Raw genomic sequence first — 15,790 nt, 5'->3', positions numbered from 1 at the left:
CACGATATCCTGCATCCCCGTCCCACTAGCAGGACAGACCCAGCAAATGTGGTGGCACGCTGATATATACTTGGGAAAGTGTTGCCTCAGGAGTCTTCAGTATCCCCCATGGGCATCTCACGGCATCAGCATAACATAGGTAAGAAATCTCCTACTAACAAACACCTAACCGCCCTCCTCCCACAGGTAAGGTAAGCTGTCTTTTTGAATACAACTAACATATCCTCCAGGCAATCCATAGGGTATTTCAGAATCATTGAGCTAGATTGCTGTGGGTCAGGAGTCACAGATCTTCTTTCCTGAGTGACATTCGTGAATCAAATGGGCTCTAATGGCAGTGCAGTAGATTCATGTTTACAAGAACTCACTAGTTATTCCAGATTTTATTCAATTAATTAAAATTTAAATTCTCCAGCCGCAGTGTGGGATTCAAATCCTGTGGGATTGTTAGTCCAAGCCTCTGGTTTGCTAAATCAGTGAGATAGCCACTGTGCTACCACACCCCGCGCATGTCACTAGCTGAGTATCACACCTGAAGCCAGTCATACCTGCACGGGACATTTCCTAACATGGAAGTTCAAGCAGGTCCCTCTGTTTCACAGTTCACAGTGCGAATTCTACCTGATTCACTCTTCCTTCTGCCATCCCCGCACTGCCACTAATGCCAGGAGGTGCTGAAGGAAGATTTGCATTTATATAGTTCCTTTCATGATGCTCTAAAGTATTTTAATGCAATTGAAGTGATAGGAGTCATTGTAGCCATTTGACATACAGCGCATTTGCAGGAACAGCAATTTGACGACCATGATAACCTGTTTTTGTGATGTTTAGATTAGATTCCCTACAATGTGGAAACAAGCCCTTTGGCCCAACAAGACCACAGTGACCCTTGAAGCATCCCAACCAGACCCATCCCCCCATAACCCCCACTGCCCTGAACACTACAGGTAATTTAGCATGGCCAATCCACCTAGCATGCAATCTTTGGACTGTGAGAGGAAACCGGAGCACCCGGAGGAAACCCACACAGACACGGGGAGAATGTGAAAACTCCGCACAGACAGTTGCCCAAGGCTGGAATCGAACTCGGGTCCCTGGCGCTTTGAGGCTGCAGATTGAGGAATTAGTATTACACTGAAAATTTCCCTTCTCAACTTTGAAGTAGTGTGACGGGATCTTCTACATCACCTCAGAAAGTAGACATAATCTCAGTTTGACACCAATTCTGAAAGTGACTCCTCTAATATGATAGACATCATCCTTTACTGCCCCAGAGTGTTAGCCTGATGTCTTCAAAGCAAGATGTGAACAAATACCTGGAATGAGTGAGTTGGGTTATGAGAAAAGGGCGGACAGTCTTGACTTGTTCTCACAGAAAAGTAAGAAGAATATATTTGAAACATATATAATCTTGAGGGGTCTTGACAAAGGCAGATCTGGAAAGAATGTTTCCTCTTACAGGAGAATCAAAAATCAGCAGTCATCCAGTTAAAAAACTGATTTATTTTTCTCTCTCTCTGAGGGTCATGAGTCTTTGGAACTCTCTTCCTGAAAAGCTAGTGGAAGTAGAGTCCTTTTAAAGAAGAAATAAATTGATTCTTGTTGGGCAAGGGAGTAAAAGGATTGTCAGGGCAGGAGGAAATGTGGGTTTGAGTTTACTGTCAGATCAGCCATGATCTTATTAAATGGCAGAGCAGGCTCAAGGGGTTGAATGATCTCCTCTTGCTCCTTGTTCATATGAACTCCCAAGATTCTGCCACAGAGGCTAGACTGCTACCGCTGGGTCAAATCTGAGACCTTAAAACCAAATCCTGTACTCTGTAGATTTAGATCTAGATTTTATTGTCACATGTACTCAAGAACAGAAGCACAGGAGTACAGTGAAAAGTGTACACAAGGTGCTACCTTAGGCACAAAAATACCTAGGTATAAAAACTAGCAAAAGGAACAAAGTTTAAAATGTGAGGTATTACCTTCGTAAAATAAACAGAAAGGTAAAGTAAGGTAGTAGTTAATATTAATGTTTTTTCAATATAAGTAGGAAAAAAAGAAATAAAGTTAAAATTTCAACAGTCTTTGTAGTGACCCACAGCAATGCTGCCAAAACTAAATAAGGGTTTGAATGTCTGTTGTGTTTCTTTTGGTTTGATTGGCTCATTGGCAGATCAGATGGTGCAGGTGGAAGCATGGTAGTTCATATCATTGATACCTAGAACCTGACTGACCACAATTTCCTTTTGCTCAAACTGCCAGTTTGTGAAATGTTTTAGTAATCATTTTGGGATATTTTTTACAAGATAATTTTGAAACTGAACTTCTGTCTCTTTTCAGGAATAAATTGTTACTTTGCCTCATTATACAGGGCACTAATTAAATTGGCAACATTTTAATAAAGGAAGTTCATTCAAATTTGCCTTTATGTTACTGAATGCCCTCTGCTTGTGTCTGAGTCTAACTGAGTCCATCTCTAAGGGCTAGAGCTTCCCACCATTGTGGCTGTACCCCGTATGAGTCATAATCTGCTCTACGAGGCTGACTAACCTTTCCCAACATCCCTCCCACCCCTTAACCTGTCTTTCAATGGATGGAATTTTGCCAACATTATCACATCTGTCATTACTTCACCACTGCATTAAACTCCTCCTTCATCAAAATTCCCACGTAAAATTCCTCTCGGTACTCCCTTCCTAACAGCATTGTGGGTGCGCTTTCACCCCAAGAACTGCAGCAGTTGGTGAAGGTAACTCTCCACCACGTTCTTCAGAGTCAATGGGGTAGACAACAAGTGCTGACTCAGCCAGCAACACCCAGATCCTGTCAACAAAGAGGTCTGTTCTTGTACTACAAGGAAAAGATTCTTGTAGTAATGCCACCTTTAAGTAGCGCAAGGTATGTACAGGAACAGAAATTTGCCAGTCCGGCCAAGCGAAAGGAAAGTCCATTGAGCCGGCCTTTGGATGTTCAGAGAAGCTACAGCTGCTGAAAGCCAGGTGGTGGGAAAGGTTTGTACCCCCACCCAGAAGGTCCAAATTCAGTCTGTAGCTGCTATGTCTGTTGCCCATCATGAGGAACTGCTGGTGCACACTGCTCAGTGACCAGTGGTACTTGGATAAAACGCAGAAACTGTAAATGCTGAAGATCTGAAACAAAACCAGAAATTACTGGAGAAACTCAACAAGTCTGTCAGCATCTGAGGTGGGAAGGCAGATTTAATGCTTTGAGTCCAGTGACTCCTCTTCAGAACTGTCTGTATTAGGGAAAAGGTGGTTGATGATAGGGGGTGAGGCAGAAAGAGTGAGTTGATAAGTGCAGACAGGTCCCAGAGAGAAACAAGTGGACAAAGGGAAAGACAGAGAAAGAGGAAAGCTGATAATGGGTTGGCTGTACTGCAATCAGCTCATGCCAAGACAGGGCCTGGGTTCTGGAACTGGGTAAATTGCATGGAAGGAGGTGTTCAGGCTTTAAAATTATTGAACTTGATAGTCCTGAAGGCTGCGGGGTGCCCAGACAGAAAGTGGAATGTGGATATTCCAGCTGAGCCTCGCTGGAACACTGCAGCAGGCCCTAGGCAGAAATGCTGGCCAGGGAATACAGTGGTATATTGAAGTGGCAGGCATCTGGAAGTTCAGAGTCATTTTTGTAGATGGAGCATAGGTGTTCCACAAAGCAGTCATCCAGTCTGTGTCTCGTCTCCCCACTGTAGAGGACACCACATTGTGAGCAGCGAATACACTAGACTAGATTGAATGAAGTCCAGGTAAATCACTGCTTCACTTGGAAGCTGGGTCTAGGCTGTCTGGATAGTGAGGATGGAGGAGGAAAACGCGAGGGTGTTACACTTTCTGCGATTGCATGGGAAGGTGCTGTCGGGGTATAGGTGCTGTTGGGAGTGGAGGAGGAGTGGGACAAGGTGCCCTAGAGGGAAAGAACCCTCTGGGAGGCTGACAGGGGAGGGGTATATGTATCTGATGGTGGCATCCTGATGATGATTGTTTAATTGGTGGCTTATGATCCTGTGGATGGGGATGCTGGTGGGGTGGAAAATAAAGATATGTGGACCCTAGATAGCAGTGTGAAGCTGGATGAACACAGCAGGCCAAGCAGCATCTCAGGAGCACAAAAGCTGATGTTTCGGGCTTAGACCCTTCATCAGAGAGCACATCATATGTGGACCCTATCGTGTTGTGGGAGGGAAGAGAAGAGGTGAGGGCCGAAGTGTGGGAAATGGGTCAGATATGGGTAAGGGCCCTGTAAACTATGTTGGTGGGAAATCCTCAGTTGAGGTGAAAGGTGGACTTTTCTAAAGCCCCCTGTGGAAGGTGGCATCATCAGAACAGATGTGCCCGAGATGGAGAAACTGGGAGAATGGGATGGAACCCTTACAGGAAGCAGGGTGTGAGGATGTATAGTCAAGGTAACTGGGAGTCAGTGGGTTTGTAATGGATGCTGGTAGCAGCCCATATCTAGAAATGGAAACAGATGTCGAAGAAGGGAAGCGAGGAGTCAGAGATGGACTGGGTGAAGGTGACAGCTGGGTGGAAATTAGAAGCGAAATTGATAATGATGTTGTTGATGAACTGGAGAAGGGATTACAGGTAGGTGCTGGAATAAGGAATATTCCATGTACTCCCAACCACCACCCACAAAGAGACAAGTAGAACCAGGACCCATGTGGGTACTCGTGGCCACATCTTTGATCTAAAGGAAGTGGGAGACGTTAAAGGATTAAAGGAGAAATTGTTCAAAGTGAGGACGAGCTTGGCCAGGCAGAGGAGGCTAGTGATGGATGGGGACAGTTCAGGCCTTTTTTTCAGGAAGAGGCAGAGAGCCCTACGGCTGTTGTGATGGGGCATGAACATGTAAAGGGATTGCATGTCCATAGTGAAGAGGAGGTGGCTGGTGCCCCCAAACTGGAGAGTTTGAAACAGAAATGCAGCATTTTATTCTTAGCACCACCCTCTGTGGGGAAGTGATGTATGATGTAGGGTGTGTGGACATTATCATATTGCTGTTTGTTTGAGTTTTGCTGTGTTGTAGATTGGTTGCCACATTTTCTGCATTATAGTTGTGACTGCTCTGACTTCAATGACTGTAAAGCACTTTAAGATATCCTTAGATTGTGAACAGTGTTATATAAATGCATTGTGCTTTTTGGCATGCATGGAATTACAAAATAATGCACATGCTAGTTTTGTTTCCTGTTTCGTGGTGCTGGATTATTATGTATATTATTCATTTAGTTTAAATGCTGCCTGTCTAGGTTTGGATCACAAAAACAGGAGTAGGCCATTCAGCCCCTCAACCCTGTTCCACCATTCATTGAGATCATGGCTGATTTGTCGCTTAACGGCATAAACCTGCCTTTGTCCCATTTCCCTTAATGCCTTTGCTTAATAAGAATGTATCTATTTCAGATTTAAAATTAACCACTCTCAATATCCTTAATGCTATTAATGCAAATCTGCAGCAGAATTTACAAACCAGTGTTGTACATTTACTTACTGCAATTACAGTGCACTAAAACAGGGACTGGGAGGTTACTTTCAATGAGTTCATATAATTGCTGGTGTGAAATTAGTCCGAAATTGTAATCAAGCAGTTCAGACCTGACATTAGACTTGTGTGTATTTCCATGGAAGATTTTATTTCCTGATGTACAGAACATGGGGGTACTTGGTCACGACTCCCTCAGAGATCATATGACACCCAGGTTATAGTCCAACAGGTTTACTTGAAATCACAAGCAGCGCTTCTTCGTAAGATGAAGTGACTTCACCTGACAAAGGAGCAGCGCTCTGAAAGTTTGTGATTTTTTAAAAAAATAAACCTGTCGGATTATAACCTGGTGTCTTGTGACTTCTGAGTTTGCCCACCCCATTCCAACACCGGCACTTCCACATCCTGACTCCTGGCATCCAATTTTTTTTTTTACATTTCACAATAAACTGATCATGCGTGGGCACAAAATTCATGAAAGAGTGTTACATCTGCATATCTGATTCAACATGGGCTGGGAAGCTTCTGGTTTGTTTGGGGGGCAAAAAGCACTTCTGGTCGTCCGGGACCTGATTGTAGCATCCAGGGGATGTTTGTGCTTTATTGTGCGTGGTTTATTGCAAGTATAACAGTGACTGTCTGTCTGTTTTCACATTTGGCAGTGCCATTCATCTCTTAACATCTTTTATCAGTTCAATAACCAGGGTAAGGTGTTGCCATTACAAAGCAGATGTGACCTCCCACCCATGGAAGGATGATAAATTGACGTGTATTTTGGTTTCAGTTTGTGCACTGAGCTCTACAACACTCCGAAATGAACAATGTGTTTACGCTGCATCCACATAACCAGTTGTTACCTAAACCGACTCCTAAAGTGGCACAAAGTTACTCAATTCAGATCTTATTCTGGATCTCACAAGTCTGAAGTGCTGCTGAAGCAGTGTGACATGGAGCAATTTGACCCAGTTCCCTTGTTATCTGAAAGGATCCCTTACTGAAGGATGAGACTGAGATAGAGGTGGGGGTGGGCAAAATGTAAGGGACACTGTAGGACATCCCAAAGTGGGTTTGAGGACTCCAGAGTAGGCTGGCGAACTCTGTGGCAGCAGTGAGTGCCACAGAGCTGCAGCTTAGAAAGGAGAAGACAGTATGGGAAAGAGGATTGTTTGTGAGGATGCTATCATCCTCAACAGTTTCAGTTCCTTAATGAGGGCCAGGACAAGTCCAGCTCCAGGTGATGCCTGTCCTGCCCTGCAAAGGGAAGAGTGTCAGTGTGGTACAATGCGTTGGAGTGGTGCAGCCATCGTAGGAAAATAGGAACAGGAGGCAAAGGTAGATTGATATTTCCTAGGCGGGGAGTCGAAGGTTGTTGGAGTAGATGGGAATGTGGGATTCAAAAACACAGTCAGATTAGCCATGATCTTATTGAATGATGGAGCAAACTTAGGGGACTGAAGGGGCAGCAATAAGTGATAGTTCACATATTTATATGATGGAGATTGAACATAAAAGTGCTAGAGAGACTCACTAGTCTGGCTGCATGTGGAAAGAGAAACAGGCTTTAACTTTAACTCTGTTTTGAGCCTTAAAGAAAGATCGACATGATGAGTTAGAAAGACATTGACACAAATTTGCTGATGACGCAAAGAGAGGAGACAAGTCAGCAATAAAGTATAAAATAACAAATATTGATAAATCACAAGTAAATGGACAACTCTGGGGCAAATGGATTTCAATGCGGACTTCCATTTTGCACAGGGTAAGATAGAATAAACATGGTACTTTCTAAATGGTGAAAAGCCAAACACAATGGAAATTAGAAACTTAGGGCTTTGGGTGTATAGCTCTTTAAAACGCTGTGCAATAGATACAGAAAATGGTCACAGAGGCTAATGGAATGCAGCCCTTTATATGTAGAGGGCTAGAACATAGGGAGTAGGGGTCATTTTTTGGATGTGCAAAGCCCTGATTACACCAGATATGGAGCATACGATTGACACTTAACTGCCTGAAATGACTAAGCAAGCCACTCCATTTCAGCAAAATTACGGCTGGACAATATATCAGCCCTGCGATTGACACCCACGCCCCATGAAAGAATGGATGAAAAGGCAGATACTGAGATGATCATTGGTCACGAGCCCAGTTTTGTAGATGAGTGTGAAGTCCCCTAACCCTCACACCTGCTTCCTTCACCTATCCTTAATTTCCATGTCTCTTCTTAGCCCATACCCACTCATCCAGTATCCACAATGTATGATACTGTTGAGCCTCTTCACTGTTTCAAGGACTGTTGCTGGTGTTGTAAAATTAATTTGATTCTGGAAGAGTTAATATTGAGCTATATCAAGCTGTATCCAAACTGGTGATGGGACACTGTCTTTAGGTGGCGAAGCAGTCTTGTTCATAACCCTAAGGGAGTCAGATATTGACATACCTAGCCCCTTATTTGTTGCAATTATTCTGAACAAGTTCATGTTAATTGTACCTGTTGTTACCACTCAATAAGTCTTCTCTTTCAAGACAAGTTCCTTCTCTTGTTAAGGCTATCTTCTGGTCCATCCTCTTTTAATGGTAATGAGGCAGGCTATTAGAAGGGGTAGGTAAGATGAGGGACTGTAATGGTAGTGTCCCTGTCCCGGAGGCAGGAGGCCAGGATTCAAGCCCCACCTGCTGCAGAGGTATGTAATAACATCTTTGAACTGCTCGTCTAGGAAAATATCTAAAATGGAAGAATACTGACAACAATAACCAACACTTGTTGTTAACTAGTAGATATGACAAACTGGCAGCCCCAGTACCTGAAAATAAGACAGCTGCAAGGGATATTTTGGTAGTCATTGACTGTTGTAATTTAACATTGTTATTTTTCACAGCCTTACGCGATCAATGGTGTAATTACTCCACAAAGCAATATAGACTTTGATTTGAGCTTGAGGCAAAGGTAAGTTTGATGACAGTTTTTATTTTTAACTAGTTCCTTCTTGTCAGTTATTGTAAAAGACAGTTTTTTTTTTAATATGATGCTTTTGGAACAGCCCTAATAAAATTCAACATTTTTCTTTTAACAGAAATCCAGTCTGGGGTCTGAGAGATATAAGCTTGTTAAAGAAATTGGCTGAAGAAAACAGGATGATATTCAAGCAGATGGTAAGAGTTACTTGGCTCTTGATCAAGCACAAACGTGTGAAATGGTGATGAACCCAACACAGTCAAGCCCCTTCCATATGGGCTTGTCATTCACTCAAAATGTACTTACATTTACTTCCATCAAATGCTTGTAACACACTTTGGTTTACTACGGAATTACTTGCTGTGAAGGCATGAGAAGTTGAGGTGTTGGAAGGAGCTCTTAAGTCTCCAAACAAACCATTTCCCCATCTCCTGATCCACCTGCCCCACACAGGTCATGGAGTCATAAATCTTGGAAACGGACCCTTCGGCCAACCGTTGTCTCAAACTAAACTAGTCCCACCTGCCTGCTGCTGACCCATATCCTTACAAACTTTTCCTATTCATGTACTTATCCAAGTGTCTTTAAAACATGATAATTGTACCCACATTCACCACTTCCTCAGGAAGTTCATTCCACACACAATGACCACCCTCTGTGTAAAAAAAAAAAAATAAATTTGCCCATCATGTCTTTTTGAAATCTCTCTCCTCTCACTTTAAAAATGTGCCTCCCAGTCTTAAAAGTCCCCCATCCTAGAGAAAAAGAAAACCTTTCATTAATCCTATCTATACCCCTCATGATTTGTATAGTCTGCAGATTCTCAGGACCCATTGAACTGGATTAAAAGCAAGTCACCCTTGATGCCGAGGAAGAGGGTTATGGTTTCTCATTTACCTTTCATTCTCTGTGTCTCCTTTTCTGAATCTGTTTTTTTTTCCTTTCCTCCTTCTGTTCTCTTTCCTCCTTTTTGGTTGGAAGTGTTGAATGATAAGCAGCCTTTGAAAGAAGTCACTAACCAGTAGGGAATTGTGACTCCCAGTATCGCCCATTCTCTTACTATCGTCCAATCATCTCCTTTCCTTCCATCACATTCTCCAACCCTTAATCTTCCCTACCTACCAGATGCCAATTCTTGTCCCTCCTGCGTGTCTTCACCTGTGAACCACCTCATCAATCACAGTATCTGGGATAAGCAACAGTAGCTTGTAGTTCTCCTATAACATGTGTTTTGTTATAGCCAATTCACATTAATGCAATTGATGAATACTGGAGGCTGTTTGGATCATGCAAACTTTCTGCTGTACAGGTATAGCAATTTCCCTTTAGTGCAATTTTCCTATGGCAATTTTCTATAGTGTGAGATCACTCACACAAAAACACAACTATCAGGTTATAGGAGAACTACCTGAGATAGGCTTAACTAAAGCAAGGTTGAAAGAGGAACATTAATACCACAAGGACAGGTTGGACTAGATGGCCTGATTGTGCTGTAAGTACTAGTCCCATTCTGTACTTGAAGGTAGCCTGTGCCAGAGTATGTCCAGTCGTACTTTATTTCTGTACTTGCTAACACAAATGCAGGAAAATGCTATCCAAAACAATGGTATTCCTCACCGGCTTAACTATGAAGGAATACGTTAGGATTTTCTCTCTGTATGTTAATAGGAAAAGAACACACCATTGTGGCTTCATAATTGGTATCATGTTCCTCTTAAACTATCACTTACCAATTGAAAAGCATGGAAAATGTCATTAAGCCAATTCCCAACACTTACACTGTCTAGACAGTAACATTTTCTCTGCTAACCTAAGTGCAAAAAAAACCTTTGAATCCAGAATCTTTCAAAATTCATTATGAAACTCACAGATTGTAAGTAAATCAGCACTGTCTTTTTACAATTTGTTTTTTGTGTTTAAACAAGGACAGACTGTTAGCAAAAGTTTACAACAGTTCAGGGGATAAAGTTTCAAGAGGAAGAATAAATGGCTCCCTTTATTGGATCGTGTTTGCTGATTTGTGAAATACTGTTTGAAGAGTAAAATCTTCCAGTTTGACTAACTGTTTTCAACTCATTTGGAATGCGGTCCAAATGAGTTGAAAACGTTTAGTCAAACTGGAAGGTACATTTTATTTTCAAAGGGGCAGTGGTTGTTTATTTTTGCAGTAATACTACTTGGTAGCCAGCAGAGGTCAGTCATCAGCATTAGTGAACTCATGATCTACAATCCGACTCCACCACCCAAGACATTTTTCCATCCCCACCTTTGTCTGCTTTCCGGAGAGACTACTCTCTCCGTGACTCCCTTGTTCGCTCCACACTGTCCAACCCCACCACGCCCGGCACCTTCCCCTGCAACTGCAGGAAATGCTATACTTGCCCCCACACCACCTCCCTCACCCCTATCCCAGGCCCCAAGATGACTTTCCATATTAAGCAGAGGTTCACCTGCACATCTGCCAATGTGGTATACTGCATCCACTGTACCCGGTGTGGCTTCCTCTACATTGGGGAAACCAAGCGGAGGCTTGGGGACCGCTTTGCAGAACACCTCCGTTCGGTTCGCAATAAACAACTGCACCTCCCAGTCGCAAACCATTTCCACTCCCCCTCCCATTCTTTAGAATGACGTGTCCATCATGGGCCTCCTGCACTGCCACAATGATGCCACCCGAAGGTTGCAGGAACAGCAACTCATATTCCGCTTGGGAACCCTGCAGCCCAATGATATCAATGTGGACTTCACCAGCTTCAAAATCTCCCCTTCCCCCACCGCATCCCAAAACCAGCCCAGTTCGTCCCCTCCCCCCACTGCACCACACAACCAGCCCAGCTCTTCCCCTCCACCCACTGCATCCCAAAACCAGTCCAACCTGTCTCTGCCTCCCTAACCTGTTCTTCCTCTCACCCATCCCTTCCTCCCATCCCAAGCCACACCTCCATCTCCTACCTACTAACCTCATCCCACCTCCTTGACCTGTCCGTCTTCCCTGGACTGACCTATTCCCTCCCTACCTCCCCACCTATACTCTCCTCTCCACCTATCTTCTTTTCTCTCCATCTTCGGTCCGCCTCCTCCTCTCTCCGTGTTTATTCCAGAACCCTCACCCCATCCCCCTCTCTGATGAAGGGTCTAGGCCCGAAACGTCAGCTTTTGTGCTCCTGAGATGCTGCTGGGCCTGCTGTGTTCATCCAGCCTCACATTTTATTATCATGATATTGTGGTTTGTTTTTTCAGGTTGACATGCCAGCCAATAATAAATGCGTGATCTTCCAGAAATGGTCGAGTGTATAGCAGTCATCTCTTTTGCAGTTCTGAGACACAGGGAAGAGATGCAATGTTTAACTCTGAATTATTGTACCATTGTGTCGTGAGATGGAAGTGCTGTTAAACCTCTTTTAACTAGTTCAACTAAACCAAATAACTGACTTCAATTAAGGTTAATAGTGAGTGATTCAGAATTCTTTTTCTAAACTAGTCACATTTTCCAAGAATTGAAAATGACCGAATAAAACTCTTCCTTTATGCTTGAAAATGCACAGACCCAGCAGAATGAATTATTTTGAATAAATCTGAGTTACTTTGCTTGAATGTAAAAAGGGTGTGTGTTTTTGAGGAACAGACTTCCTTCCCCACACCCTGTGCCCCACCCATGTTATTACAGGCAGGCTGAACGTCAAACTCTGTCCTTGGGAGATTGACTGATCATACAAAGTGAGATGGAAGGAAGTTACCAGCTTCCTTCCCTGGCTTGATGTCTAAAGTTGAAATTGAGACGTTGTGTCCAGAGGCTCTCCCAATTTTTGGTTCACAACAGTAACTTCTTAAAAGAGGAATTCCTATATGTTAATATAACGTGTGTTTGTTGTTACCCTGGAATACGGCTCAGTGTATGTGCGTGCACATGTGTGGGTTTCGCTGTTGTTTTCTCTACATTTGTTGTGGCTTGCACTGACACAGCCTGTAATTCGATTAATCCAGAGTTGTACGTGTTGATATAATTCTCTGAAGGAAAGCTAATCACATTTCATGTAATTGAATGCCTTTGCTCAGTATTGTACTGTGACCAAGCTTCTGACATATGTAAAATACATCAAAAACATCATTACCTGCTACAGCCTTCTGTGCCCTGCCCACACACCTATAGCTTCACCACAAAGGAACGGGGAGCCAGCAGAGTATTGCAGCTTTGATACCACAGTGCTCTAGCCTTATTTTGTGGAGGCCTGTTCTCTGTAGATAACTAGTGGATACATAGTTGTTAGTACAGAACTACTGGGGGAAAAAAAAATGTTGAAACTCTCATCTGAAAGTTGCCTCCCAGGTTGACAGGGCTGTTAAGAAGGCATACAGTGTTTTAGCTTTTATTAATAGAGGAACTGAGTTCTGGAACCAAGAGGTTATGCTGCAGCTGTACAAAACTCTGGTGCGGCCGCACTTGGAGTACTGCGTACAGTTCTGGTCACCGCATTATAAGAAGGATGTGGAAGCTTTGGAAAGGGTGCAGAGGAGATTCACTAGGATGTTGCCTGGTCTGGAGGGAAGGTCTTACAAGGAAAGGCTGAGGGACTTGAGGCTGTTTTCATTAGAGAGAAGAAGGTTGAGAGGTGACTTAATTGAAACATATAAAATAATCAGAGGGTTAGATAGGGTGGATAGGGAGAGCCTTTTTCCTAGGATGGTGACAGCTAGCATGAGGGGGCATAGCTTTAAATTGAGGGGTGAAAGATATAGCACAGATGTCAGACGTAGTTTCTTTACTCAGAGTAGTAAGAGAATGGAACACTTTGCCTGCAACAGTAGTAGATTCGCCAACTTTAGGTACATTTAAGTCGTCATTGGATAAGCATATGGACGTACATGGAATAGTGTAGGTTAGATGGGCTTGAGATCGGTATGACAGGTCGGCACAACATCGAGGGCCGAAGGGCCTGTACTGTGCTGTAATGTTCTATGTTCTATCTTGCACTCCAGCAGGACAATTTGCAAGGATACCTACTAGGGGAAACAAACTTTAGAGGTGTTGGCATGGAGATTGCACCAATTAATGATGATTGACAGTTACATTTGTACAAACCCAGCAGTTAAAATGTCTCAGTAGCATTCTTAGCCCACAAAACATCAGCTATTTCATCCACAACCTTCCTTCTATCATAAGACTGAAGGAGAGTTGTTTGCAAATGATTGTGCACTTCAACTCTATTGTCGATTCCTCAAATAATGAAACGATCCTTGCCGGTGTACAGCCACTTCCAAAATATCCACACTTTAGCAGGAATGCTGTGTATCAGTGATAATGGGAACTGCAGATGCTGGAGAATCCAAAGATAATAAAGTGTGAAGCTGGATGAACACGGCAGGCCAAGCAGCATCTCAGGAGCACAAAAGCTGACGTTTCGGGCCTAGACCCTTCATCAGAGAACTCTCTGATGAAGGGTCTAGGCCCGAAACGTCAGCTTTTGTGCTCCTGAGATGCTGCTTGGCCTGCCGTGTTCATCCAGCTTCACACTTTATTATGCTGTGTATCAGCTAATGTTTTCAACTGGATGGAATTTTTGTGGCAGTGACTTCCAGTCACCATGCGCAGACCCTTTTGCTGATAAATTACAAGTAATGTTTTCCTGGCAATTGTGTGGCACAGTGCCTCTCGGATGGTGGCACTTTTCCTTGACATTAAAGCATTAACACATTTGTGTATTTCATATCGACATCATTGGAGATATGGAAAGAGTGAATCCCTGATTCAGTTTGACTGGACTGTGTACTTTACATTCTCTTGTCTGCCTGGATCTTCCACAGTAAGTAATTCAGCTGCTGCTTTCCTAGGCCTCTTTGCCTACATGACACAGCTCCAGAAATGATCAAGTACTTGCTAAAGTGTGTAGCAGCAACAACAATGCACATTCTGCAACACATACCAAAATACTGCAGGTGCTGGAAACTAAAACAGAAGCAGAAAATGCTGGAAATACTCCATAGGTCAGGATACAGTTTTGGGAAGAAAGAGTTAATTTTTCAGATTGATGATAACGCTTTATCAGAACTGAAGGGTCACTGAGCAAACATATGAACTTTATTTCTCTCTGCAGATGTTTGTTGGACCTGTTGAGTATTTTAAGCACTTTTCTATTTTAACACCATAGTTTACTGTGCCTGCAGACTCATTGAATGTGCTTATGACAACGCACCAAGGCTTCTTTGACAGCAGCTCTCAAACCCTTAGCATCTGCTCCACTTAAGGCTAGGGACCATGCCACGGTTCCTGTCACATCACACCACATCTTGATCTGACTGTGTTACCATTTCTTTGTTGTTCGGCATAGCTGTACTCTGAAATTCCTGCCTGACAACAGTATGGGATCACCTTCATCAGAAGGGCTGCAGGAGTTCCAGAAACACACCAGCACCTGGCTACTACATGTCAGACTAGCCAGTCTCCATTCTATGGAACATGAAAATGTTTGGACCAAACTTTTTTTTTAAATATTACACAATTGGCATTGTGTACATTGTTTCAAAATTATTCCAGTATGAAGACCTCTGTTGGCTTAATAATACTGTGGTGTGCTCCTGCGACATGATAATGCAACTATAAACTCAATTTTTAAAAAAGATTAAGTTGTTGTGTCCACAATAGTTTGGTTCTTGTCTCAGTTTTTGATGGTGTCCACATTAAAGTGATCACTTTGCTGACTATTTCCTCGTTTTGACTCAGCTGTTTGTATGTTCAAGTGACATTCCAGGCTTGGAGCACACAATGCCTGGTGGTATCTCAGGTACAATACAGAGAAAGTGCTGCACTAACAGACACTATTCTGTACACAATAATGACCCTCCCTGTTTGAATAAAAATGTAGAAAGTAGGACCAGGAAGAGGCCATTTGGTCCTTTGAGCTTATGACTGATCATCCAAGTCAGGCTCCTCTTCCTACTTTCTACCCATACCCTTTGATTCTTTTATTTCAGGCCATGAACGTTTATTTCTAGTCAGTAAAATCACACACTGTAAAATAATTTGTTGCAATTCTATAGTGGCTGCCACTGACATTTAAAGTCATTGTTTGTGAGAATGGTACTTGGATTGTCTATATATTTTGCTCCCCTTCCAACACCTGCTACAAGCTTAAAGACATCCCTAATTTATACAGAATTCACAAACAACATTGCAATTTCCTATTTAAGCTGTCAGATCCTCAAGTTCTACTTGTGGGCTCCACAGCGGATCTGTTAATGTTTTCTTACATCCTCACTCTACCTGGCCCACATTTTAGCAGTAAGGAAGTTACCTGCTCATATAAAAATGACTAGTGTACAACCTTGTGCTCAGTTTATGATAGC

General features: G+C 43.0%; 1 protein-coding gene across 1 annotated transcript in view; it reads left to right on the top strand.

Annotated features, from left to right (window-relative positions):
- mettl26 (methyltransferase like 26) overlaps positions 1–13,809 on the top strand; it is a 35,585-nt gene extending 21,776 nt beyond the window's left edge. The window contains exons 4-6 of the mRNA XM_048552767.2: positions 8,373–8,440; positions 8,568–8,646; positions 11,690–13,809. Coding sequence (XP_048408724.1) covers positions 8,373–8,440; positions 8,568–8,646; positions 11,690–11,746 — 204 coding nt within the window. The 3' untranslated portion in view covers positions 11,747–13,809. The remainder of the gene's footprint in view (positions 1–8,372; positions 8,441–8,567; positions 8,647–11,689) is intronic.
- Positions 13,810–15,790: the final 1,981 nt, after the last annotated feature.

This window comes from Stegostoma tigrinum, chromosome 23, assembly GCF_030684315.1.
Source record: "Stegostoma tigrinum isolate sSteTig4 chromosome 23, sSteTig4.hap1, whole genome shotgun sequence".
NCBI lineage: Eukaryota > Metazoa > Chordata > Chondrichthyes > Orectolobiformes > Stegostomatidae > Stegostoma > Stegostoma tigrinum.
Note: the sequence above shows the minus strand (reverse complement) of the source record. Positions and strands in the feature narration are given on the sequence as shown.